At 39.1% G+C, this 26894-nt stretch overlaps 1 protein-coding gene across 3 annotated transcripts; it reads left to right on the plus strand.

Annotated features, from left to right (window-relative positions):
* The first annotated feature begins 4786 nt into the window (after window positions 1-4786).
* Window positions 4787-26601, plus strand: rcbtb1 (regulator of chromosome condensation (RCC1) and BTB (POZ) domain containing protein 1). Of its 3 annotated transcripts, none has more exons than XM_062069756.1 (11): window positions 4788-4960; window positions 8103-8244; window positions 13708-13858; window positions 13925-14091; window positions 15894-16052; window positions 16120-16227; window positions 16298-16446; window positions 16514-16704; window positions 21976-22102; window positions 25499-25781; window positions 25854-26601. In XM_062069756.1, exons 2-11 carry the CDS (start codon window positions 8119-8121, stop codon window positions 25992-25994), a joined length of 1602 nt encoding a protein of 533 aa, XP_061925740.1. In that variant the 5' UTR covers window positions 4788-4960; window positions 8103-8118; the 3' UTR covers window positions 25995-26601. The 3 variants fall into 3 exon arrangements, with proteins under 3 accessions (XP_061925742.1, XP_061925740.1, XP_061925741.1); XM_062069757.1 differs by having other exon boundaries at window positions 16298-16440; window positions 25854-26596; XM_062069758.1 differs by having other exon boundaries at window positions 4787-4960; window positions 25499-26001.
* Window positions 26602-26894: the final 293 nt, after the last annotated feature.

The raw sequence follows: 26894 nt of genomic DNA on the forward strand, positions 1-26894 counted from the left end.
TGGATGAAGTGGCATGCGTACCACAATTTGAGAATCACTGGTCTATATACTGTATGGCAGGGGTCGGCAACCCAAAACCTTGAAAGAGCCACAATGAGCCAAAAATACAAATCTGTCTGGAGCCGCAAACAATTAAAAGCCTTATATAAGTCTTATAATGAGTTACACATGACGTGTCTACATTAGCTATAATAGCCTACCATCAAAATGACTAGGTGTCGCAGACTGAAGCAAATCTTTGTTGACAGAAATGTTAAAATGTAATATTTATTCTACACATTTTTACAACATTAGAAACCATTAGTAAATCAGAGGCTACTCAGAAGGTGACATATAAGTCCCGGGAATTACTGGCTTTTAATGGCCAAAGGTATATATGTGAGTGTCCAAATGAAAGGAAACGGCAGGCTGTCTTCTTTTAATAGATTTATTACAATATTTGGCAAGCTAGGTAATGTTTGCTGTGGTCTGGAACAACATGGCACACAAACAACTATCTGTAATGCAGCCAATATTACATACAGATAATGTGTCATGAGACATCCAAAACTAAATTATATACAAAGAGGACAAAAGTAAAGGATATTAAATTAGCTGTAATATACCTACACATGAGGCATAATGATGCAATATGTACATGCATAGCCCAAATAGCATGTTAGCAATGCAGTCATGCACTAAACAAATATGTCTGATTAGCACTCCAACAAGTCAATAACATCAACAAAGCTCACCTTTGTGCATTCACGCACAGCATGACTTTTGTTGACAAAATGAGACAAAAAAGGAGTGGAAGATTTTACATGTAAACAAACTGTTGCCACAGTCCACACTATGGTGAGTTCAAGAACCGCCGAAATTAGTAGGACAAAACGATGTTCACCAAATACTCTCATGAAGCATTGATTGATTGATTGAAACTTTTATTAGTAGGTTGCACAATGAAGTACATATTCCGTACAATTGACCACTAAATGGTAACACCCCAATACGTTTTTCAACTTGTTTAAGTCGGGATCCACTTAAATTGATTCATGATACAGATAAATACTATCATCATACAGTCATCACACAAGATAATCATCAGCAGTGTTGGGTTAGTTACTGAAAACCAGTAACTAGTTATAGTTACTAGTTACTTCATTTCAAAAGTAACTCAGTTACTAACTCAGTTACTTACACCAAAAAGTAATGCGTTACTTTGAAAAGTAACTATTTAGTTACTTATTTTTTTCTTTTTCTTTTTTAAAGCTCCCATTAATGCCCTTTAGCCTTCATTTCAGTACTGTTATTGCACTGCAGAATAATACAATGTGTTGATCAACTTGACATGCATTTGCATCACTGAACTCTGCTAAGCAATGTGGTCTACATACAACACACAAAGACAAAGATATGTTACAAAGGCCAATTTGTTTCTGGCCAGAACAAATTGACAAAGCTATTTTAAATAGCTGCAACATAACATACATAAGTAACAAACAGCATAATAACAACATCGCTGTAAACCAAATAAGTACTTTAACTTTATTTTTACATACACAAAGCCTAACCAGGCATTTTTTCCTCAAAGAATTCTGACACAAAATCATGTCTGAAGCCCAGAACACTCTACACATTTCCCCAGTTTTAGTTTAGAGATAAGGAAAGATTGGCCTGGCCCACTAGGATCCCTCTTTATGTTTGTGAACTTTATAGTCTATACATTTAGAGTGATGTGATAGTCAAACACTCTAGAAGTCTATGATGAAAGAGTTTATAAGAGAATTGACAGCAACGTTCCCTCTAAGGTGCGCGTCTGTGCAATTGCGCACTGCTCAATCGTCCTCTGCGCACGGCAAATATATGCCACGCACAAAATCAAATAAAAAAATAAGCGCATAACAATTTTTAACACGACACGGACACGACAGAGAAAACAGTTTTTGTCATCATTGTTCAAATATTGTAACGTCTGTCGAGACGCTTTGAGGACATGAATTCCATCCATCACTTTACTGAGCAAAACTCTATATTGTCGGCCAAAAACACATCACCAAAACATTAGTAAAAAAAATGATATCTAGCAAAAGTGGTCATTTTCTGCAGTACAAACCAGACCAAAAGCAACTTTGTTATATCAACAGCAGCCGCTCGCTCTTTCTCACTTGCGCCAACACATGCACATATGGCACTTAGCCAGTGATGCGTTTACAGCCACACAAAAAGTCGGACAACTCCAACACCACACATAAAGTGTCATTCAAGGTCCGACTCCTTACACTATGATTTACCAATCAAATGTGTGCTTATTCTAGTGTCATTTATTCATCATCATCATCATCAGCAGCCGTTGTCAGTCCACTGCTGGACGAAAGCCTCAGCATGTTTCTGCCATAGTGAACGATCTCTCTTGGCGTACTCTTCATGCTGGTTATTAGCCTACACCTTCCACGCTGGCTTGGTGCGGGTTGGAAGGGGTATTTTATATCAGAGATCCTTCTCCTAGACTAATTGCCTTACTGGACTGTTGAACTTAGCCTGTTGGTTGTCCGCGCCCCAATTACCCAGGGACCCGCTCAGCTTTATGGCGCTGACCGCCCGCCAGTCACAAGAGAAGGTGCAAACGGTTCTTTGTGTGCATTTTATAGACGTTAGTTGGGACTCACTAACCCCACACACAACCTCCCATCTCATGCCTGGATGTAGTCATTTATTAGGAATCTTAATTTATAAATTATAATCATGAAATGCTATTAGTATATTAAATAAATACTCTTAAAAATATATTTTTTACAAACAGGAAGTTGCAGGAATGTACACATGATCCCCTGCTTACATCTCATTGTGCAACATGTGAATGTTTTAATGGGAACTAAATGCAATGTCTGAAAGGGGTACAAATTGTTTCCAAAGCAGGACCTCCAGCCAGACAAACAATACAAGTACGGTACACAGTTCATGAAAAACAATATTTGTTGTTATTGTCATTATAAGTGGGCCTAAACACTTATGTTAGAAAAGTAAATGACTGCTGTCATTTCATTATAATAATAAGAGAATGTTGTATGTCTATCTGTGTTGGCCCTGCGATGAGGTGGGGACTTGTCCAGGGTGTACACCGCCTTCCGCCAGAATGCAGCTGAGATAGGCTCCAGCGACCCCGAAAGGGACAAGCGGTATAAAATGGATGGATGGATGGAGATGTAAGTTGTTATTTAGTCAGGTTTGGGACAGGTGTGCTGCTGGTGTAGCCACAGTGTGCACGTCTGATGTTGCTCACATGGGCTCCACTCAATGCTCACGGACTTTTTGCGTTTGCTCACACATGAACAATTAGAGGGAACATTGATTGACAGAGTGTGTACCTTCAGTGCTGAATGATGAACAGAGGCAGAGTTAATCCTTAAGTGGTGGAGGGAAAGTGTATGGCGTCACAATAGTACCAAAAATCCAAGCGCGTAAAAGTGGCATCGGGGTGTCTCTCTTTACTAGCTACGAAGCTTATGTAGCTTGTTGCAGCACTCAGCAGATTTGAATTGCTGTTTTGGGCAGTAGGTGGGATCTTTGATCCAAAGCACAATTTACATTTAACTAAAATGTTATTTTCTTTGTGCTCGACAAAAGAATAGTAGTGAAAATATCTCCAACAAACTCGACTGCAGCTCCGCCATGATCAGACACGCCCCCCTCCTCTCTCTCTTTACTCCCCACACTCAGACACACACACAGAGCGCACGTCTCTCTTCTCCGGTTTGTGACACAAGAAGAATCAGAACTACGACACTAACACACTTTATACTACATTAAAAGTAATGTAAAATAACGCAGTAACGCATCATGTAGTAACGGTAACTGAGTTACTGAAAAATAAAAAATAATGCGTTAGATTACTAGTTACCGCCGAAACTAACGGCGTTACAGTAACGCGTTACTTTGTAACGCGTTAGTCCCAACACTGATCATCAGAGTATATACATTGAATTATTTTCATATACACACAAACATATTAAACAGTTGGATTTCTAACATTTGTGAAGGTTTGTGTCATGTTTGTCCTCAAACAAAAAACATACTAAAACAAAAAAATATATTTCCCCCCATCTTTTTCCATTTGCAATCTTTTTTAAAAAAAAGCTCCATGGAGCCACTAGGACGGCGCTAAAGAGCTGTATGGTGACGAACAGAATGTCAACAGTAAGTATTTTGACATGCTCATATTTATAAACTGCAAGAAAACACTTGTTCCAGGATTTGTTTCAATTTTTTTCTGAAAATTCTGTTACTTTTTTTTTACTATCAGATTGCGCAACTGGTTGCATTTTCTTTATGAAGCAGCAATTTTTTTTCCAGACAAGCGGATGTTCAGGATTCGTTCTTTACGATAAGCTGTTCAAAAGACTGGCTCATTATTATAGATTGTGAAAACAATCAACGGTGTAAGTAAAATATTTAGACGTGGATCAGTATAATTATAATTTCCAACAAAATTACTATATTACTGGGATTTTTTTTTTTTTAATATTCACTATATATATATATTTTATGTTTTCATTGTAATCATTTCATTATTTGGTGCTTTGTTTGATAGTGACATCACTATATTAAGCTTTCCCCTCACGTAAAAACATTTTAACTCCACAAAAAAACAATAAGTAAGAAAAAAATGGATTAAAAAGGTACATATAGAGTTGAGGACATAATAAAGATGTAAATACAAAATTGTACTGCGCTATCTGGTGCGTGCGTACGCTTGGCGAGTCGGCGCCCATCGGTCACTTCAAAGAGCAGCGTGTTATTTTCGATTCGTTCTTGAACGTCACATCTCGAGTTACGTCACTTCCGCCTCCTGAGCGGTGCTTAATGAAGATAGCGATGTTAACTTTCTTTTCCGCGGCGTCAACATGACATATTGTTGAATCCCGGTGAATATGGCAGGTTGACCTGAGCAGCGACAATTGACCCTCAACAATTAAGAGCGGTGAGTATGGCCAAAACGCGTCAAAAATACTATTTCAAGCTAGTTCGCGAACTAGCTTAGCCGCCACTTTCCAGCAAGTACTCGGTGCCACATTGTTGTTTTAAGGCCATTGTCCCATGTTTGTTATGTAACAGTGGCCGCCATTTGTCAGCCAACTCTTATTATAATGTGCCAACCGTATAGACGTGTAAAACGTTGTTTTTATAACCCGTAGAAGCAGAATGTACGTCCTCTCTTTGGAGCTACTAGCTATTTTCTAGCTAGCTACCGAGCCTGCTTCCGGTAAGCGTCAACGCGACGATGACGTAATTTAGAACGGTTAAATGCTCCTGATAAATGTTTAATGCAGACTAGCTGTTATTTAAGCCATCAAAATGTCAGCTACATTGCACTGTACCAAATTTCCCCAAATGAGTTGCCCGCCGTCTGATAAATATCGTGCTCTAATCAATAACTAAAAGAAATGAACACTTTAACCAGAGAAATCCACCCCGATTATTATGAACCTAATAGCAATGTGCCTAGCCTTCAAAGTGAGGGTGTAACGATTAATCGATATATCGATTTATATTCCTGCGATTCTACTACTGGCACATTGATCTGTGCTTGGCAAGTTTGCTCTTGGGAAGATGGGCATTGAATATTGAATTGAATTGAATTATATTTATATAATGCTTTTCTCTAGTGACTCAAAGCACTTTACATTGTGAAACCCAATATCTAAGTTACATTTTTAAACCAGTGTGGGTGGCACTGGGAGCAGGTGGGTAAAGTGTCTTGCCCAAGGACACAATGGTAGTGACTAGGTTGGCAGAAGCAGGGATCAAACCTGGAACCCTCAAATTGCTGGCACGGCCACTCTACCACCCGAGCTATACCGCCCAATATCGATCCAACTTCGTTTTAAAATGAAATAGGCCAATTTTACCGATAGTAGAAAAAGGAAAACATTGGGTTTAAGAACAGCCGACTTTATATGAAGTTTAACACTATTTAACGTTAAACGTTACTCAATTCTGTCCACTCGTCTGTGGCGTTATCACCCTCAGTTGCCAAAACAATGATAGTGGATAGCTATGGTGGCTGAGAAAGGTCAGAACAAATGCATTAAAAAAAAGTTACTTATGACTGAAAAAGTGGTCACACTTGACTTATTTTTCCTACTTCGTTTATTACACCGTTTTCAACTTTCTGTCTCAGGAAGCTGGGGAGTGGCCAAAACTTGTCCGCCGTCACTTCCGTTCCCGTCTTTGCATTGTCGTGTTTTGGCTAATAGTTTTTGTGTTATGGTTTTAATTTATTTTAAACAGGTTATACTTGTATAGCGCTTTTCTACTTTCAAGGTACTCAAAGCGCTTTGACACTATTTCCACATTCACCCATTCACACACACATTCACACACTGATGGCGGGAGCTGCCATGCAAGGCCCTAACCACCACCCATCAGGAGCAAGGTTGAAGTGTCTTGCTCAAGGACACAACGGACGTGACTAGGTTGGTCGAAGCTGGGAATCGAACCAGGAACCCTCAGGTTGCTGGCACGGCCACTCTTCCAATGGTGCGACGCCGTTTTGTTGTGGCGTTTGCATTTGTTGTGACTTTTCTCTGCTTTCGTAGTTATTTATTCAAATGAAGGTAGTAGCAGGTCCAACCACTGCTCATTTAACCTGAAAAGATTTGGTTGCACTTAAGTTTTTATATTATTTTATTTTGTATTTGTATTTTCTCTGTCAAAAAAAAACACTAAAAGTGGCAGGTAAACCTACTGTTAGTTCAACCTAAACAGGTATTGGTTGCATTTTTTTTTTTAGATTAATATTAGCAGGTAAGTTTACCTGCTACTTGTTGGTTACTGTACTTTTATGGAACATTTGTTGAATGTTGAAAATGTGAGCAGAAAAGGTTTCCTCTTGTTAAGTCAACCTAAAGCAGGGGTGTCAAACGTACGATCAGGCCCGCAAACAGGTTTTATCCGGCCCGCGGTTTGAGTTTGCTAAGTATAAAAATGAGCCGAAATTTTTGAATGATAAAAACTGCTGTTCTAAATGTGTCCACTAGATGTCGCAGTAGCAATTCTTTGTATCTTTGGAGATGATGCTGCACATGTAAAAAAAAATAAACCACAGGATGTTAATGCACCAGTCGATGAAAATGAGCAAACTACATAAATAACATCCTGTAATTTGATTTTGATATTATTTTTGTATCTTGATAGATTGAAAATCAACACCAATGAGTTGACTGATGAACATTATCACATAATTTATTCAGAAAATATAAATAAAGACAAATAAAGATAGATTTACAAGTAAGTGTAAAAAAAAACCCAACAACATTATGATTTGTACAGATTCAGAATGTGCTTGTTCTATTTCCAAACAAAGAAAACAATCTGATGTTGTCTTTATTTTTAAGTTATTGTGCCGTGATTTTACCAATCCGGATTTTTTTCCATGTGGCCTCGATCTAAAAGGAATTTGACACCCCTGACCTAAAGTGTTGGTTGCCCTTTTTTCAAATAAGATGTGAATGCATTGGCCATTAATTTTTGTTTACTTGCTTGTTTGTACCCATAAATAATTTATACCTAATTCCCTTACAAGAAATAACCGGGATATAGGAAATTTCACTTGCAGTGTCCAGTATCCAGAATTGATCTCACAGTCCCACTGCTTGAATTTATTTTGCTAAAAAGTTACTAAATTATTTTACCTGACTTGAATCGTTTCGGATCGTATTGCTGGAAAAAAATGGTATCATCCTTGAATTCTATCAAATCATTGTTACACCCCTACTACAAAGCAGGCATGGCATCTGTAAAGCTGGAGTTTACAATGGAGCGAAGAATTCCGGAGCAAAATCTAAAAGTGACTCAATTTGTTTTGCTCATACTTGTCCAGATTGTTCTGCTAAGCCACATGATCCAAAATGCTAATCTCTTTAGCGAGGTCACGAGGTCGGCAGGCACTTTTGTTTGTACTAATCTGGTGTTTTGTGCGTGTGTGTGAAGCTTGTTTAATGTTAAAATTTACACAAGTTCATGTCGCAGCACCGGCAGCCTTCACTACCTCCACTGCCACTTGACTTGGTTTTGAGGGTCTGTCTGCCCGTCGTCCCACTCTCTTTCTCTCCCACCGCCAGCTCGTAAGAACTTAAAATGGTGGACGTCACCAAATGGCCCCTCTTCAGCTTGATGGCGCCCCAGGAGTTGACCTCTGTATGGAAAGCGTTTGTGTTTGGAGCGTCCGCCAACGAGGCCATCTACATCACCAGGGACGATGAGGTAACAAAGTAGCAGAATAACTTGCAACATTAATTATAAAAGGTAGTAAATAAAAATACCATTAGTGTTAGAATGATAGCCGAGGGGTGTACTTTGCTAAGGTGCAAAGAGAAAGACAGTTGTTTATGTCATTTTCATTGAATGTTTAACTTGTTTAAGGATTTGGACTGCATGAGAACGTGGAAAGAATAGTACCTTATTGACTACCGTATTTTTCGGACTATAAGTCGCAGTTTTTTTCATAGTTTGGTCGGGGGTGCGACTTATACTCAGGAGCGACTTATGTGTGAAATTATTAACACATTACCGTAAAATATCAAATAATATTATTTATCTCATTCACGTAAGAGACTAGACCAGGGGTCGGCAACCCAAAATGTTGAAAGAGCCATATTGGACCAAAAATACAAAAACAAATCTGTCTGGAGCCGCAAAAAATTAAAAGCCATATTACATGTGTCATTGGATATAAATTTAATTAAGAGGACTTAAAGGAAACTAAATGACCTCAAATATAGCTACAAATGAGGCATAATGATGCAATATGTACATATCGCTAGCCTAAATAGCATGTTAGCATCGATTAGCTTGCAGTCATGCAGTGACCAAATATGTCTGATTAGCACTCCACACAAGTCAATAACATCAAAACTCACCTTTGTGCACTCATGCACGACGTTAAAAGTGTGGTGGACAAAATGAGACGGAAAAAGAAGTGGCATAAAACACGTCCTAGAAAGTCGGAGAAAGTTATACATGGAAACAAACTAAGGTGAGTTCAAGGACCGCCAAAATTAGTAGGACAAAACGGCGCTCGCCAAATACTCGAATCAGTGAAGCATGTTTAATATAAACAGTGTGTTTTATAACAATTAGGGAGGTTTGTGTCATGTTTGTCCTCCTACAGAAACCATACTAAAACAAAAAAATCGTTTTTTTTTCCCCTCATCTTTTTCCATTCTTCATACATTTTTGAAAAATCTCCAGAGAGCCACTAGGGCGGCGCTAAAGAGCCGCATGCGGCTCTAGAGCCGCGGGTTGCCGACCCCCGGACTAGACGTATAAGATTTCATGGACTTTAGCGATTAGGAGTGACAGATAGTTTGGTAAACATATAGCATGTTGTATATGTTATAGTTATTTGAATGACTCTTATCATAATATGTTACGTTAACATACCAGGCACGTTCTCAGTTGGTTATTTATGTGTCATATAACGTACACTTATTCAGCCTGTTGTTCACTATTCTTTATTTATTTTAAATTGCCTTTCAAATGTCTATTCTTGGTGTTGGGTTTTATCAAATAAATTTCCCCCAAAAATGCGACTTATACTCCAGTGCGACTTATATATGTTTTTTTACTTCTTTATTATGTATTTTCGTCAGGTGCGACTTATACTCCGGTGCGACTTATACTCACAAAAATACGGTACATAGTCATTTATCAACAAGTATATTGTAAATACTGCAACAACAGAACCAATGTTGTAATACAGGGGTGTCAAACTCATTTTAGCTAAGGGGCCACATGGTGGAAAATCTGTGCACACGCGGGCCGGACTATTAAAATCATGGCATTAAAACTAAAAAATGGAGACAGCTTCAGATTGTTTTCTTTGTCTTACTTTGGCCAGAAATAGAACAGACACATTCTGGAAATATTACAATAAAAATACAGAAAAAAATACGGGCAGCAGTAATGTTTAGATCCATGAAGGAAAGAAGACAGTGAATGAATTGTTATAACTGAACAGATTTACAATGCATAAAAATGGGTTTTCTTTTGTATTATTTTTTTTAATGAATTAAGTTACGTTTTTGACAACCTTTTTTTAAAACACAATATAGAATGTCCAAAAAAGGGACAAGCGGTAGAAAATGGATGGATGGATATAACAGGATAATGCATACATTTATCATTTGTTTTCAAAATGGTTACAAAAAAATGGGACCCCAAAAATGTACTGTGAGATCCCATTTTTATCACTTGATGGGGTCCCTGTGACCCCATTTTGAAAATTCCAAGCTCAACACTGATGGAGTGCCGGTTCTAATACTAATCAAATATCAACCCGGGGGCCATAAATAATTCATTCGTGGGCCTTGTCTTTGACACCCCTGTTGTAATAGCACCAAGGAGCAAACTGCTCAGGCAGCATTAATACCACTGATGAGTACATTGTAAACCCAAGTTTCTCGCCATCCAGGGTTTCCTCTACATGTAATTGATTGAAATACAGTAAAAGCCGCCACACCTTAAAAATGAGTTGTTTTATGTGAGAACAAATTAAATTTATGTAACACAGATTTTTTTTCCAATGTATAACATTTTTAAGCCTTTTTAAAGAAAATATATGCGTTAACTCCGGTTATGCAAATATATAATGACGTCATATCGGCCCCATTCCATATTGGAAATCTAGGGGAAGTGCGTGCAGAGGTAGAGCAAGGTGTTGGGTGCTGACCGCTCCTGACACCTCAAATGCAGATACTGCCATGTTGTGGAGTTATTTGAAATGTTTTCAATCTAATCATAGACGCTGGCAGTTATTTGCTGTTGTAGATAAACAAGCAACAATAGGAAAGTCTGCAGTTAAAGCGGAACTGCACTTTTTTGGGAATTTTGCCTATCGTTCACAATCATGAGGGACAAGAAGGCAAAAGGGTTTTTTTCCCCCCTCTTTCTAACATGAAAAAATCGGCTTGTTCTTGGTGGCGAGCAATGCAGCTAATAGGAGCGATCAATTCTACCTCTAAATCACTTTAAAAATGCATAAAGACATGTCAACTATACTTCATTTATGTTCAATAACCTGTATAATAACCAAGCTGTAGCGACATTCTTATTGTAAGAGCAAACCCTGAGGAACTCTTTTTCTAGCGTACTAAAACATCGGCGTGCTACGGTATTAGCCGTAAAAGCTAACCAAGGAAAGAGATCAAGCTAGCTTCTACGTCAACACGAAACACGTTTTGAGTTTGTATTGCACAACACTAAGGCTGAAACGACGCGTCGGCATAGTCGACGTCATCGGTTACGTAAATACGTCAACGCCGTTTTTGTGCGTCGACGCGTCGCATATTTACGTCACACTACCGTCATGGCGAAGCGCAAAGCAGACGATCAAAGCAGACAATGCGAGCGGTGCGAGCGAGGGGGAAAAAGCATGCCAAAAGTTGTCAAAAGTGTGGGAGTATTTCAATACACGGCCTAATAATGTTGTATGCACACTGTGTCGAGCGGAAATGGCCTATCATAGCAGCACAACGGCTATGAACGAACATTTGAAAAGAAAACCATCAACTAGTCAATCGTCCGCGCGAGTATACGTTGTCTTCATTACACAAAAACATGAATGTGTCATTTGTATCTGCTAGGGGTGTAACGGTACGTGTTTTGTATTGAACCGTTTCGGTACGGGGCTTTCGGTTCGGTACGGGGGTGTACCGAACGAGTTTCTAAGCTAAAGCTAAAGTGTTAACAAGCTGCTTTGCTCCTTCTGCTTCTGTCTCAGTACGCATCATTGTCCCACCCACACAACCATCTGATTGGTACACACAAAGCATTATCAGCCAATCAGCAGTGCGTATTCAGAGCGTTAGCAGCCAATCAGCAGTGCGTATTCAGAGCGCATGTAGTCAGCGCTTCAGCGTGGAGCAGATAGGTGTTTAGCAGGTGAGCATCAGGCAGCGGACTCTTCCCAAATGATAACAAACACCTCCCAGTCAACTACTAGTAACATCACTATGAGCCCGTTGACCTTCTAGAAACTTAAACTGCAGCTCAGCTCACTTGCAGTCCTGGCTTGAGGTGAAGGCTAATTAGCTCTCAGTTCCAGCCACATCGACCCCTTCTGAGCGCTTATTTTCAGCTGCTGGGAATATTGTAAACAAGAAAAGAACCAGAGCATGTACACATGCTAACCTTTCTTCATTACAACTGTTAGACACTCACTGGAATGAGTAGAATTGGTTATTGTGTACTGTGTTGGACTGGATGTTTATTTTTCACATTTTAAAAGCAATACTTAATGTTTACAGTGCTCCAGAATATTTAGATTGGCACTTTTTTGTATTGGATGTTTATCTTTATTTTTGCACATTTTAAAGCAAAATAAGCAATACTTTTACTTTTGAAATGCTTATACTATTGCAGAATATTAAGATTTGCACTGGATGTTGACTTTTATATTTGCACATAAAAAAGCAAATAAACTACTTTTAATTTTGTTAAATGTTAAAAGTTTTAAATGTTTACATTGTTACAGAATATTTAGTCATGTTGTTGTCAATGTTGACTGAGTGGCCATACTTCTTTTTTTTGTGTAAATAAAAGCCATGTCTTTTGAAAAAACTGGCCTACATTTATTTTTTCATCTTCATTTTGAATAAAAAAAATAATCTGTAAAAGGAAAAATAATCTATAGATTAATCGAAAAATAATCTATAGATTAACCGATTAATCGAAAAAAATAATCTATAGATTAATCAATAGAAAAATAATCGTTAGCTGCAGCCTTACACAACACAATGTGATAAGACACAAATCTGTACTGACTGAAAAACATGAACAATCATATTACAGTGTCTGTTAAGTATTAGCCCACATTTCATACAGCGAGCCAGGTAGCGTATGTACAGTAGTGTACAGTGATGTCTTGGATGTATCATGATCAACTGTATAGTGACTCACTCGATGGACAGCTGGCCGGGGACGTTTACAGTTGATTTGTGCTCTCCATTAATTCGGCATAGCTTGGCTCAAAAGATCCAGATTTGCAGCGTGACAGTGTCGCACTCTCTCGGCTTCCGTCTACTCCAACGTTTCAGCCTCTTCTTCGTGCTTGCTTCTATAAGCAGCAGTTCATCCTCCGTATATTTAGTTTAAAAGAGATAATGGTGTTAATCCTCATTTTTCCCAAAATAGTGGTCTTTGTTTGTTACCAAGTGTGTCATGATTAGAACACACACACGCCTTGTTTACGTAAGTAGGACACACGTTGTTGCCAGAAGTCGGAAGGGCGCTGCTATGTAAACGGAAATAAAGGCGCCTGAGAACTAGTTCCGGCAATGATTAAAATGATCAAAATACAGTAATTATTGTACATATTACATATTGTTACGAATGTGTCTGTTACTACATCATAAATAGATTTGCAGTGTGTGTATATAAAACGTTGATGGAAGGTTTTGAAGTTGTTTTAGAGGGCTTTGAAGGCTACAACTGTGACTCCCATTAGCCGAATCTTGCAAGCATTTTTTTATCATCTTTAAAATCCTAAAGGAAAAAGACATGTGTTCTGGTCTCTCATAATGATTTTGATCAAAGTGGCTATATAAATAAACATTGATCGATTGATTATGAACAATAGGCAACATTCCAAAAAAAAAGTGCAGTTCCCCTTTTAATTAAAAGGAATATTTGTTGGCCATGTCCTCATGTATTAACCTTGCCCTGCAGGTGTATGTTTTTGGGCTCAACTGCAGTAACTGCCTGGGCACTGGAGACTGCAAGAGCACCATCGTCCCAAAGAAGCTGGACTTCCTAAGCGGCAAGAAGGTGGTCAACATGAGCTACGGCAGCGGTCCGCACATCCTGCTGGTCACTGAGGGTATGACTGCCAAACAAACACAAAAGTTCCATCACATGACTTTTAATGAATATTCCGGTGATTCAGACGGAGAACTATTCGCCTGGGGACACAATGGCTACTGCCAGCTGGGCAATGGGAACACCAACCAAGGGGTGGCGCCGGTGCTCGTGTCAGCCAACTTGCTCAATAAGAAGGTCACTCAGGTGGCTTGTGGTTCCCACCACTCCATGGCTCTCACCAACACTGGAGAGGTAAGCACTGTTACTTCCTGTTCTAATATAAATATAATATAGCCTCCTAGTGGGTCACTGCATTGGATACACATGCATGAGACATATAAGATTCTATGAACTTTGTTGTCATACCAGCACACATGAGGTGGCGCAAAATCTAGTACCCGAGGTCCCAGATTTCGACCAATGAGTCTGACAAGAAGGATATTATCTACATAATCATTTGAATAGAATATGATATAAATAGTGTAGTTTTAGTAGGAATATGTTATAAATAGAAAAATAGACTAAATTCTGATCCTGTTAGTAAGGATTGACCAGTATTGACCAGTACCAAAGTACTGCGGTACTGATGAATTAAAAAAGGTACTATAATGCCTTTGAAAAATACAGATACATTTTTTTCATGGACATGATAGCGCGCTGTGGTGACATTGTTTGTAATATGAGCACAGGCGCATGTCGCAAGTCAATACACTCCGCACTTGCAAGCAGAAGCAGTGTGTAGACAGAAGAAGGACAATAGCTGTATTTTGGCCACAAAACTAACAGCAATGGGGACTCTGAAAGCGGTGTTTTAAAGCTGCTCAAGTCCGTCCACAGTGTTTTAACTACTTCTAAATAACTAATCATCACCCCCAAGGCAACAAAAAACTGTCTCTCTTACAAATATCATCCCTGCTGGACGAGGAACAGCTAAACATGCTTCACGACATAACCACTGTCGACAAGCTAGCGCTCCTGAATGTAAACAAATGGGTGGCTCTATTCAAATATTGACTGTAATGATATTAGGTGCAAGAGCCGTATATAGTCGATAATACAATGATTACATCAATATTTTTTGATAACACCAAATATTTAATTTTTATTGTTTATAAACCCAAGTAATATGTCTCTGGACATAGGACAATTATGACTAATGTATTACCCTGTAACTGCTTGGTATCGACTCCAAAGCCAAATTTGTAGTACCACCCAAAACTTATGTAAAGTATCCAAACAACAAAATAAGTGCTTATTACATTTTAACAGAAGTGTTGATGGAACATGTTAAAACAGAAAATAACCAGATATTAACAGTAAATGAACAGGTAGATTAATAACTCATCCATTTTTGACTGCTTGTTCCTCATAATTTTGACAAAATAATAGAATGAGAAATGACAAAATATGTTACTGCATACATCAGGAGCCAAATTAAGAGTCTTTGTTAGCTTACTTACGTAGATGTACACAACTGTTCAAAAGTTTGGGGTCACCCAAACAATTTTGTGGAATAGCCTTCATTTCTAAGAACAAGAATAGACTGTCGAGTTTCAGATGAAAGTTCTCTTTTTTTTCTGGCCATTTTGAGCGTTTAATTGACCTCACAAATGTGATGCTCCAGAAACTCAATCTGCTCAAAGGAAGGTCAGTTTTGTAGCTTCTGTAACGAGCTAAACTGTTTTAAGATGTGTGAACATGATTGCACAAGGGTTTTCCAATCATCAATTAGCCTTCTGAGCCAATGAGCAAACACATTGTACCATTAGAACACTGGAGTGATAGTTGCTGGAAATGGGCCTCTATACACCTATGTAGATATTGCACCAAAAACCAGACATTTGCAGCTAGAATAGTCATTTACCACATTAGCAATGTATAGAGTGTATTTCTTTAAAGTTAAGACTAGTTTAAAGTTATCTTCATTGAAAAGTACAGTGCTTTTCCTTCAAAAATAAAGACATTTCAATGTGACCCCAAACTTTTGAACAGTAGTGTACATGTTTTAGGACAGTTCTTACTCACTCCTTCCTGTTCGTGCATCTGCCTGCTAGGTGTACGCGTGGGGTTACAACAACTGCGGTCAAGTAGGTTCCGGTTCCACCGCCAACCAGCCTCACCCACGCCGAGTCTCCAGCCTCCTCCAGAACAAGATAGCCGTCAGCATTGTCTGTGGACAGACTTCATCCATGGCAGTGGTGGACAACGGAGAGGTGATGGGCGTCATTCTTCTCGCTGTTCAAACCTTGGAAAACAGTCACTCTGACATTTTGTCAACAGGTGTTCGGTTGGGGTTACAACGGCAATGGACAGCTGGGACTAGGAAATAACGGAAACCAGCTGACTCCGTGTCAACTGATTGGTCTGATGGGTCTGTGTGTGCAACAGGTGACTACAGCCATTTTTCTGTGGCGACATGGCACAGGTGTCACAGGTGTCATGTCACTTTCACCTGCAGATCGTGTGTGGTTATGCACATTCTTTGGCTCTGACCGACGAAGGCTTCGTGTACGCCTGGGGCGCCAACACGTACGGACAGCTGGGCACTGGGAACAAGAGCAACCAGCTCAGCCCGATCGAGATCATGGCCGACAAAGAAAGGTCCCGGCAAGTTCCTGCACTCTTCCTCTCATCAACGAGTCACCGCTGATGCTTAACTTGGTTTCTCGGGCAGGATCGTGGAGGTGGCCGCCTGCCACTCCACACACACGTCGGCCGCCAAGACCCAGACCGGCCAGGTGTACATGTGGGGGCAGTGCAGGGGTCAGTCCATACTAGTGCCCCACCTCACACACTTCACCTGCACCGACGACGTCTTCGCCTGCTTCGCCATGCCCTCTGTGATGTGGAGGCCTCTGTCCATGGGTAAGACTTAGACTTCCTTTTATTGTCATTCCAATTTGAACTTTACAGTACAGATAAGAACGAAATGTCGTTGCATTAGCTCGTTGTAGTGCAGGATAAAAGAGCAATAAGGTGCAGATATAAATAAATAGATTACTGTACAGATAAATATATTGCAATTTTGCATATGCATCCACGTTTATGGATGTATGTTATATTGTCTTTATATTCCAGCGAGTTAATCCGTTTTTGGGGGGAGTTGAAAGGATTATTATGATGCAATAAAAGAGTCTTACGACCTGAGGGAAGAAGCTGTTACAGAACCTGGAGGTTCTGTTACGGAGGCTGCAGAACCTCTTTCTAGAGTCCAGCAGTGAAAACAGTCCTTGGTGGGGGTGGGAGGAGTCTCTACAGATTTTCTGAGCCCTGGTCAGGCAGCGGCTTTTTGTGATCTCCCGGATAGGAGGACGAGGAGTCCTGATGGTCTTTTCCGCCGTCATCACCACTCTCTGCAGAGACTCCCAGTCTGAGGCACTGCAGGCTCCAGTCCAGACAGAGATGCAAAGACCACGTCAGCGTCTCTAATACGTCCAAAATAAGCATGGCAGTCAAAATGTTGTGCGGCACTCGACTGTAACCATCAGGGAAGTTTAGGGCTGGGAAACGATACATTTTTAAATTCATTAATCAATCGTGGACAAATGTCCAAATATTGATTATTTACAGGCATGTGAAATTTCGGCAAAAACACAGAAATCCGCTTGTTTAAACATTAATTTCCTTGTCAAAATATCACTTCTGTGTTTTTTATAATGAAATCTCAAAAAAATGCAATTAAAAACAAATCGGTTGAACGCTGGCCTCTTCCATGCTCTTAGTTCCGAACCAGTTGTAGTTCTCGAGCAGTGATTCTCAAACTGTGTAATGCCAAACAATCACTTTATTAAATATTCAAACACAGTGTTACTGTTCAAACTGTGTGTAATGTTACAGCAGCCCAACATATTATATTTACTTGTTAAATAAAATATCTGCCTTGTTTTGAATTAATATTTAGGCCTACTATAATGTTGGTCATCATGGTGGTTACCTGGATAGCCAAGTGTTTTCTGAGGTGCTACTTGGTGAAACAAATGTGAGAACCTCTGTACTAGAGTAGGTATTAGTAGCCAGCAAGAAGGTATATTTTTAATGTGAAAGATTATAAACACAGGGCACAATATCTTAAGTATATTACCCGGGGGGCGTAGCTACAGGATAGAGTTACCAAATGAGAAACTATTTTTGAGTTATTTGCATGCACGTTGTCGAATTTGTCCAAATAAAATTGTTTTTGTTTTAGGTCTCGAAACAAAAATTAAAAAAAACAAATTTTTTAAACTTAAAATTAAAAAAATAAAATGAATGAGCGAATGACACCCAGATTACACTTGACCGACCGCTAGTATTATTCTGTTGTTCAACACTGGCATGGAAACAGGAGTTTAGAATCTTCATTGTCTACATTTTCAAAATATATCAATCCTTAGTTCCACGTTTTGGCAACCTTCTACTTTGGTACCGACTCGTACATTAAAGTACCAGTAGAGTGGAAACACAAGCTATTATCATATGTATCTGATTTGATGATCAAAATAGAATCAATCCCAATGAGATTCCACAGCCATTTTGAGGGATATTGAGCAAGCCAATCATAATCCACACGAAGCGTTAAAAGGAAAAGTTGCTGCCTACAGACACTGTCTTGTCTCAATTGTCTTGTATACATTGAATGTCACAGATGAACAGCTTCTAGATTCATGGCTAAATCCTTTTAATATCGTGATGAGAGCCATGATTTATAATGTAAAACAACTTTGCAGCATAAGCTGTTATCAATGCCTTTGTCTGCGTTATAACTCTTATCGTTAATACTCAGGTCACGATATGTAAATGGAGTATTGTTGCCAAAGACATTCGGCGCGGAATATTTAAAATGGCTGTCTGAAATTGTGGCGTTTCGTGATGTTTAGACGGATATTTTGCGAATCTTTAGGCACCACACGATTCGATTTAGAACCAATTTTCGAGTCAAAACGAATCTCAATTCAAAATTAATACTTTTTTTTTTTTTAATAACATAGGATGTCAGTTCTATGATTAACTACATTCCTCCATAAACTAGATAAACAGCTCTGATGACTTTTTATATTACTCAAAAGAAAACTGTTTTTCTTTAATAACATTCTACCCAAACAGTGAATACAGTCAAAAACAAATAAGGCAACAAGAGAAGTATCCAACACTTCTCTTTTCTAGTGTACATCTGCATCAATAAAATGATTTGCCTGAGTGGCTGGACAGGACCCATAAAAAAACAAAAACAAAAAAAAACATTTAAAAAAAATCTATTTTATGAACTGTTTACAAATCGTTACAAATATCAGAATCAATCGTATTTTCCGCACTATAAGGCGCACCTTCAATGAATGGCCTATTTTAAAACTTTGTTCATATATAAGGCGCACCGCATTATAAGGCGCATAGAATAGACGCTACAGTAGAGGCTGGGGTTACGCTATGCATCCATTAGATGGAGCTGCGCTAAAGGGAATGTCAACAAAACAGTCAGATAGATCAGTCAAACTTTAATAATAGATTACAAACACAGCTGTTTTATTATTATTATTATTATTTTCCCCTAGGTAAAGTCAGTGACGTGGTATTTCGTTTATCTTTTAACAACAGCAAGGTATAACATGTAGTGCAACATTTATATCGCATAGTGGAGGGGAACTATGTTCAATAAACACGTAAAAAACAGTGATACTGTTACGGTAAATCAAACGTTAGTGCAATCACAATATAGTAACACTGGAAATAGTGCAGAGCAATAACAATATATCAATAACTCAACGTTGCTCTAACGTTAATGTCACACAACACACAAAATAAACATGTAAAGATCACTTTATTAAGTTATTCCTCATCCACGAATCCCTCAAATTCTTCTTCTTCAGTGTCTGAATTAAACAGTTGGGCGAATACGGCATCCAACATGTCTCGTCAAAGTCGTCATTAATAGAGTCAGTGTCGCTGCTGTTGTCTAGCAGTTCAGTGACAATTCCTTCATCTTGTTGCTTCCTCCACTTCCACACCATTATCCCATAATGTTAAATTCTCTCGCTGCTACTCTATTCCCGTGTTCTACTGCGTGACTGATCGCCTTGAGTTTAAACTCTGCGTCGTAAGCGTGTCTCTTAATATGTTGAAGAGGTTCATTTAGCCTACTAATGTGTATTTATAAATGGTTGATTTATATAGGCTAGTAAGGTAAAGTTTTGTACCTGACAAGTCTCGTCTATTTTGCTTCTGCAGCCTTCATCAGAGGTGTCTCTTACTAGGAGCCATTTTGGGGTCTTTACATAAACACACAAATGGAAATGAAACGGCACGCCTCGCGCAGTCATATATCCCAGCATGCACCGCGCGCTTCTTCTTCTACGGGGCAAAATGAAGTCGGCGGCTGCTTACCGTAGTTGCGAGACCTGTTGTGGCTCAATATTGGTCCATATATAAGGCGCACCGGATTATAAGGCGCACTGTCAGCTTTTGAGAAAATTGGAGGTTTTTAGGTGCGACTTATAGTGCGGAAAATACGGTACTTTATTAATCCCCGAGGGGAAATTAAATAAATAAATAAATGATAAATGGGTTATACTTGTATAGCGCTTTTCTACCTTCAAGGTACTCAAAGCGCTTTGACAGTATTTCCACATTCACCCATTCACACACACATTCACACACTGATGGCGGGAGCTGCCATGCAAGGCGCTAACCAGCAGCCATCAGGAGCAAGGGTGAAGTGTCTTGCCCAAGGACACAACGGACGTGACTAGGATGGTAGAAGGTGGGGATTGAACCCCAGTAACCAGCAACCCTCCGATTGCTGGCAGGGCCACTCTACCAACTTCGCCACGCCAGATTTTCAGCACAATCCCATTCAAGATCAGACAAACATTACAGGGAATCGCGATGCATTAAAAAATCTGTTTGTTTTTTTACACCTGATACAGTGTTTCCCATAAACTGCCAAGATACCTGTGGCGGTAATTTGCATAATTTACTACAATGATATGATTTTCTCTAAAAAGGCTCAAAAAATGTATACTTACTAATTAATAATAACAGTTTTGTTTTAAACGTCCATCCATCCATCCATCCATCCATCCATTTTACAATATAATTACAACACTTTATGTACATATTTATATACAGATTTGAACAATAAGTTATTCACTGAAATATATTTATTAATTGTGGTTCTTCCAAAAAATATATCTTATGAAATACAAAAGCTAAAATATCTCTTAAAGCTCTGCCCCTTTAATTAGTGCATACTAAATAATTTAACTTTAGCCTACTACTACAACCATATTATTTACCAGCAACATAAAGTGAAACAGAGGCAGAGGTGTCCTGCCACAGTCAGTAACAAATAAACAGAAAACAGTAGTGGTCAAATACAAATAAGGCAACAAGAGAAGTATTCTTCACTTCTCTTTTGTAAAGTAAATCTGAACAGCCTATATGGGCATCTACATCAACTATATGATTTGCCTGAGAAGCTGGACAGGACCAAAAAAAAAAAGAAAAATATAAATATTTTTTTTAATTTGTGGCGGACGTAATTCTTTCGTGGCGGGCCGCCACAAATAAATGAATGTGTGGGAAACACTGTGATATGGTTTAATGGATACAATGAAACAATTCAGCATAAACAATCAACTTGTTTTTCACTCTACTTTACTGGTCCTTTAATGGTGTGGAAGAAAAATAAACAATGTAGTCTGTTGATTGCTTGGTGGACAGTTGTCACTATTGGGAGACTAGGAACTAAAGTGATTCTCAAACTGTAGTATGTAGGCTGCATTTGTGGAGCGCCAAAGAATCACCTGATCTTAGTACAGTGTTTTATTTTCCTATATTCAAACACAGTGTTACTGTTCAAACTGTACTTGGTAAATAAAAGCTCTCGTTTTTGAATGGATACTTAGGCCTACTTTTAATATTGGTCACTATGGCGGTACTTGGAGAGCTAAGTTTTTTCGGAGGTGGCACTTGGTGAAAAAAGTTTGAGAACCACTGCTCTAAAATGTACATTATATCATCTGAACTGGACTGTTTCCCATCGGTGGAAAAAAATGCTGTTGGAAAATCAATGTTGGTAAACAAAAAAAAAGGGGGAAAAAAGCTGTTCTAACTGAGCTTGTGTGCGTGTGTGTGTGTGTGTGTGTGTACCTTCTTAAAAAGAGTATGATGACTTCCTGACGGTGGCTCAGTCTCTGAAGAAAGAGTTCGACAACCCAGAGACGGCCGACCTCAAGTTCTGTGTGGATGGGAAGTACATCTGCGTCCACAAAGCAATCCTCAAGATCAGGTAGAGAAAGTTTTGTACGTTTGTGACTGATGTCAGAGCAACATGGCAGACATCACTGAAGGAGTTTAAAGACAATGTACCCCCAAATATTACATCTAAAGTGTCTTTAAAGGCCTACTGAAATGATTTTTTTAAATTTAAACGGGAATAGCAGATCCATTCTATGTGTCATACTTGATCATTTTGCGATATTGCCATATTTTTGATGAAAGGATTTAGTAGAGAAAATCGACGATAAAGTTCGCAACTTTTGCTCGCTGATAAAAAAAACCTTGCCCCTACCGGAAGTAGCGTGACGTCACAAGCGGTAGTGCTGCTCACAATTCCCCGTTGTTTACATGGAGCGAGAGATATTAGGAGCGAGAAAGTGACGATTACCCCATTAATTTGAGCGAGGATGAACAATTCGTGGATGAGTCACGTTAGAGTGAAGAACTAGAGGCAGTGCCGGACGTATCTTTTTTCGCTCTGACCGTAACTTAGGTACAAGCTGGCTCTTTGGATTCCACACACTCCTTTTTCTATTGTGGATCACGGATTTGTATTTTAAACCACCTCAGATACTATATCCTCTTGAAAATGAGAGTCGAGCACGCGAAATGGACATTCAGAGTGACTTTTATCTCCACGACAATACATCGGTGACATACTTAGCTACTGAGCTAACGTGATAGCATCTGTCTCAAATGCAGATAGAAACAAAATAAATAAATCCCTGACCGGAAAGATAGACAGAAGATCAACAATACTACTATCAGGAGACACTGAACCAAACACTGGACATGTAAAAACACGGTTAATGTGTATTCGACGCCTGTCGAAGCCTAGCAATGCTGTTGCTAACGACGCTAACTTAACAACGGGACCTCGTCAGAGCTATGATAAAAACATTAGCGCTCCACCTACGCCAGCCAGCCCTCCTCCGCTCATCAACACCCGTGCTCACCTGCGTTCCAGCGTTTGACGATGCGGTCGGCGGCCCGGAGACGTAGGAAGTCAAGGTGAGTTCGCCGCTTGCGCGTCTGCTATCCAAGTCAAAGTCCTCCTTGTTGTGTTGCTACAGCCAGCCACATACACCGATCCCACCTACAACGTTCTTCTTTGCAGCCTCCATTGCAAAAGATTCACCAACACAGATGTCCAGAATACTGTGGAATTTTGTCGAAGAAAACAGAGCTCTGTGTATTGTGTCCAATATGGTCCAAACACTTCCGTGGATCTCTCGACGACACACGCATACGTCAGCATAATAAAACGTTTTCAAGCGGAAGTGTGGCGGGAAATTTTAAATTGCACTTTATAAGTTAACCCTGCCGTATTGGCATGTGTTGCAAGTTAAGATTTCATCATTGATATATAAACTATCAGACTGTGTGGTCGGTAGTAGTGGCTTTCAGTAGGCCTTTAATAGAAGTGGGAGTCTTTGGGCGCCTCATGATTGGATTAAAAATAATTTATTGATGCATCTTTAACTTATGTATATTGATGCACTTTTACATTTCTTTTTGTCTCACTAAATAAGACTTTATCGCTTGCAACTTTCAAAACAGTAAGAAACCGTGAAATTATTTTCCATTACATTTATTAAAGTAATTGACATGTCCGCAAAACTGGAACATAAGTGCCCTAAAATAAAGAAGCTGGTCGAATCTGTGGGTGAGGTAGCTCACTGCAGTCAGAGACATTTTAGAAAAGGTCTGCATTAAATCATTTACCATAAATAAATCGATTATTAAACTTTACTAATTGATTTTATAATCAGCCATGTCAAATTTGCGATACATCTAAAAATGTATTATTTCCCTCACCTCTAGTGGTTAACGTTTGGATTCTTTTCTTCTTTTTTTTTAAAGAACGGTCAGTTGGATAAAAGTATGGCCATTCTTAATGTTTGCCAAGCAGCACAACTAATCTAAGCACTCACCTGTTGCGATGACATCAAGACCCTCAAGCCCAGTGATGCTAATGATAACTGATTTGAAAGACTTCCCGCCACAACTCTGAGAAGTAATCACACCAGCTACTACACTATTCATTAGGGACGTATACCAAGTACTGGTATGTTTTAGTACCGGTTTCTAATTGGCTCTGTTCTTCTGGACCGTGAAGGTTCTGGACTCATGATATGTTTTTATCCAGCTGATCGTCGTAATTATGACACGCTGTCACATTCCTTTCAGCAGCCACTGCATACACATTACAAATCTGTTTGTAATAATTACCTTATTTTTCGGACTATAAGTTGCAGTTTTATTCATGCGACTTATACTCAGGAGCGACTTATGTGTGAAATTATTAACACATTACCGTAAAATATCAAATAATATTATTTCGCTCATTCACGTAAGAGACTTGACGTATAAGATTTCATGGGATTTAGCGATTAGGAGTGACAAATTGTTTGGTAAACGTATAGCATGTTCTATATGTTATAGTTATTTGAATGGCTCTTACCATAATATGTTACGTTAACATACCAGGCACGTTCTCAGTTGGTTATTTATGCCTCATATAACATACACTTATTCAGCCTGTTGTTCACTATTTTTTATTTATTTTAAATTGCCTTTCAAATGTCTATTCTTGGTGTTGGGTTTTATCAAATACCTTTCCCCAAAAAATGTGACTTATACTCCAGTGCGACTTATGTTTTTTTCCCTTCTTTATTATGCATTTTCAGCCGGTGCGACTTATACCCCGAAAAATACAGTACAAATAAGGAACATCACACAAAAGTTAACACAACAATTTATTCTCAAAAGTGAACGCCACTTAAAGGGGAACTGCTCTTTTTTTTGGAATGTTGCCTATCGTTCATAATCATTACAGAAGACAAGATGACAAATGTATTTTTTTAGTGCATTGGAAATAGTGTTTCAGCTTCTACACGGAAGCTGCTGTTTAGTTCACTTAGTGGTAGTTAAATGTAACTTGCACTTGTGTTATTGTGATGTTTTTAACACCTCTACTTGATGCACAGTTTGATTTTCTCTAATTGTTTCTACCTGAGCAAACAGCAAATACCTGCTAGCTTTTCTTTACGTTTATGGATTGCAATGCCTTGAAGTTGATATACCGTATTTTTCGGAGTATAAGTCGAACCTGCCGAAAATGCATAATAAAGAAGGAAAAAACATATATAAGTCGCACTGGAGCCCGGCCAAACTATGAAAAAAAAACTGTGACTTAGTCTGAAAAATACGGTATTCTAATTAATGCAAGCACCGCCTGTTTAAAAAATACACATGACATTGTTCTGACATGATACATTTATTTATTTTTTCATCATGCACAGGTTATTCATCAAATCGTAATGTTTTGAAAAGTATTGTTAGTGAATTGAATCGTAACCCATGTATCGAGATCCCTATTAAATCACCATCCTGTGTGACACAGGTGTGAACACTTCCGCTCCATGTTCCAGTCTCACTGGAATGAAGATGCCAAGGAGGTGATTGAGGTCGATCAGTTCTCCTTCCCGGTGTATCGTTCCTTCCTGGAGTTCCTGTACACGGACGAGGTGGAGCTTCCTCCCGAGGACGCCATCGGCCTGCTGGACTTGGCCACTTCCTACTGCGAGAACCGCCTGAAGCGTCTGTGCCAGCACGTCATCAAGAGAGGCATCACGGTGGAGAACGCCTTCACCCTGCTGTCCGCCGCCGTGCGCTACGACGCCGAGGTCGGGCCTCCTTCTACCCCGTAACCATCCACCCATCTTTAATCCTCACCTGTTTTATTTTGTTTGATTCAGGACTTGGAGGACTTCTGCTTCAGGTTCTGCGTGAACCACCTGACCCAGGTGACGCAGACGGCTTCTTTTTGGCAGATCGATGGGAAGCTGCTCAAAGACTTCATTTGTCGAGCGAGTCGCTACGGCGCCTTCAACAACTGAGCCATAAATGATCGCAGCATTGAGGGCACTCGTTCGAAAGATTTGAATGTTGACCAAGTGACTGAAAGTTTTGCACTTTTATTTTCTTAAAGAGTTAGTGGCACCACCTGGAGGCCAGCAGATTGCACTAAGAGAGTTTCATCATCATTTTTAGCGCTTGCAGTTGCTTAACAGATTGAGTTTGTTACAGTCTTGACATGTGACTTGAACACTGCACCTGAACCTTGTTTTAGGGACACTTTGATACATTCATCTACACTACTGCTGTCACACTTGCATTCCAACACAGAGACCAGTCTTTATATTCACAAGCTTTAACATAAAAATGTCTTTTCATGATGCAGAAAATAGCAACAAAAAAAAAAGTTTGATTGAGGCTTTATCATGAATCATGTAGACCAATGTGACAGTTTAACATTTTTTAAATGAAAATGTAATAAAAAGTTTTGTATTTACAAAGTGTCGCACTGACAAAATGACTACCTCCCATCATGTGGAATAAAACACTTAATATTGTGTATAATTAAGAGTACAAAGAGTAAATAGGTATTAAAATGAGTACAATAGACAATAAAATGTGATGTCATCTCCTCAGCGCTGACTCCACTTCCTGCATGGCTTCCAGTGACTTTTGCAGCTCTATTTGTTTACCCCTCAATGCTGTCAAAACCAAACAAAGTTCCTTTAAATTTAGGTAAAAAAAAAAATACCAGAGCAACACTTTGAAACAACCTCAAGCTTAAATACTTCGACCCACCGTTCTGCTGTTTTTTCACCAGCTGTGGAAGTTTCCCAGAAGCCATCATGACTTTCAGGGCAGTGTCATAATCTGCAGAGTCAGCAGAAGACATGTGAGTCCAGTCGGAAGTTGTTTTTTGCGTGTGGAGAATGCTTTGCTCA

The sequence above is a fragment of the Entelurus aequoreus genome, linkage group LG14 (genome assembly GCF_033978785.1).
Source record: "Entelurus aequoreus isolate RoL-2023_Sb linkage group LG14, RoL_Eaeq_v1.1, whole genome shotgun sequence".
NCBI lineage: Eukaryota > Metazoa > Chordata > Actinopteri > Syngnathiformes > Syngnathidae > Entelurus > Entelurus aequoreus.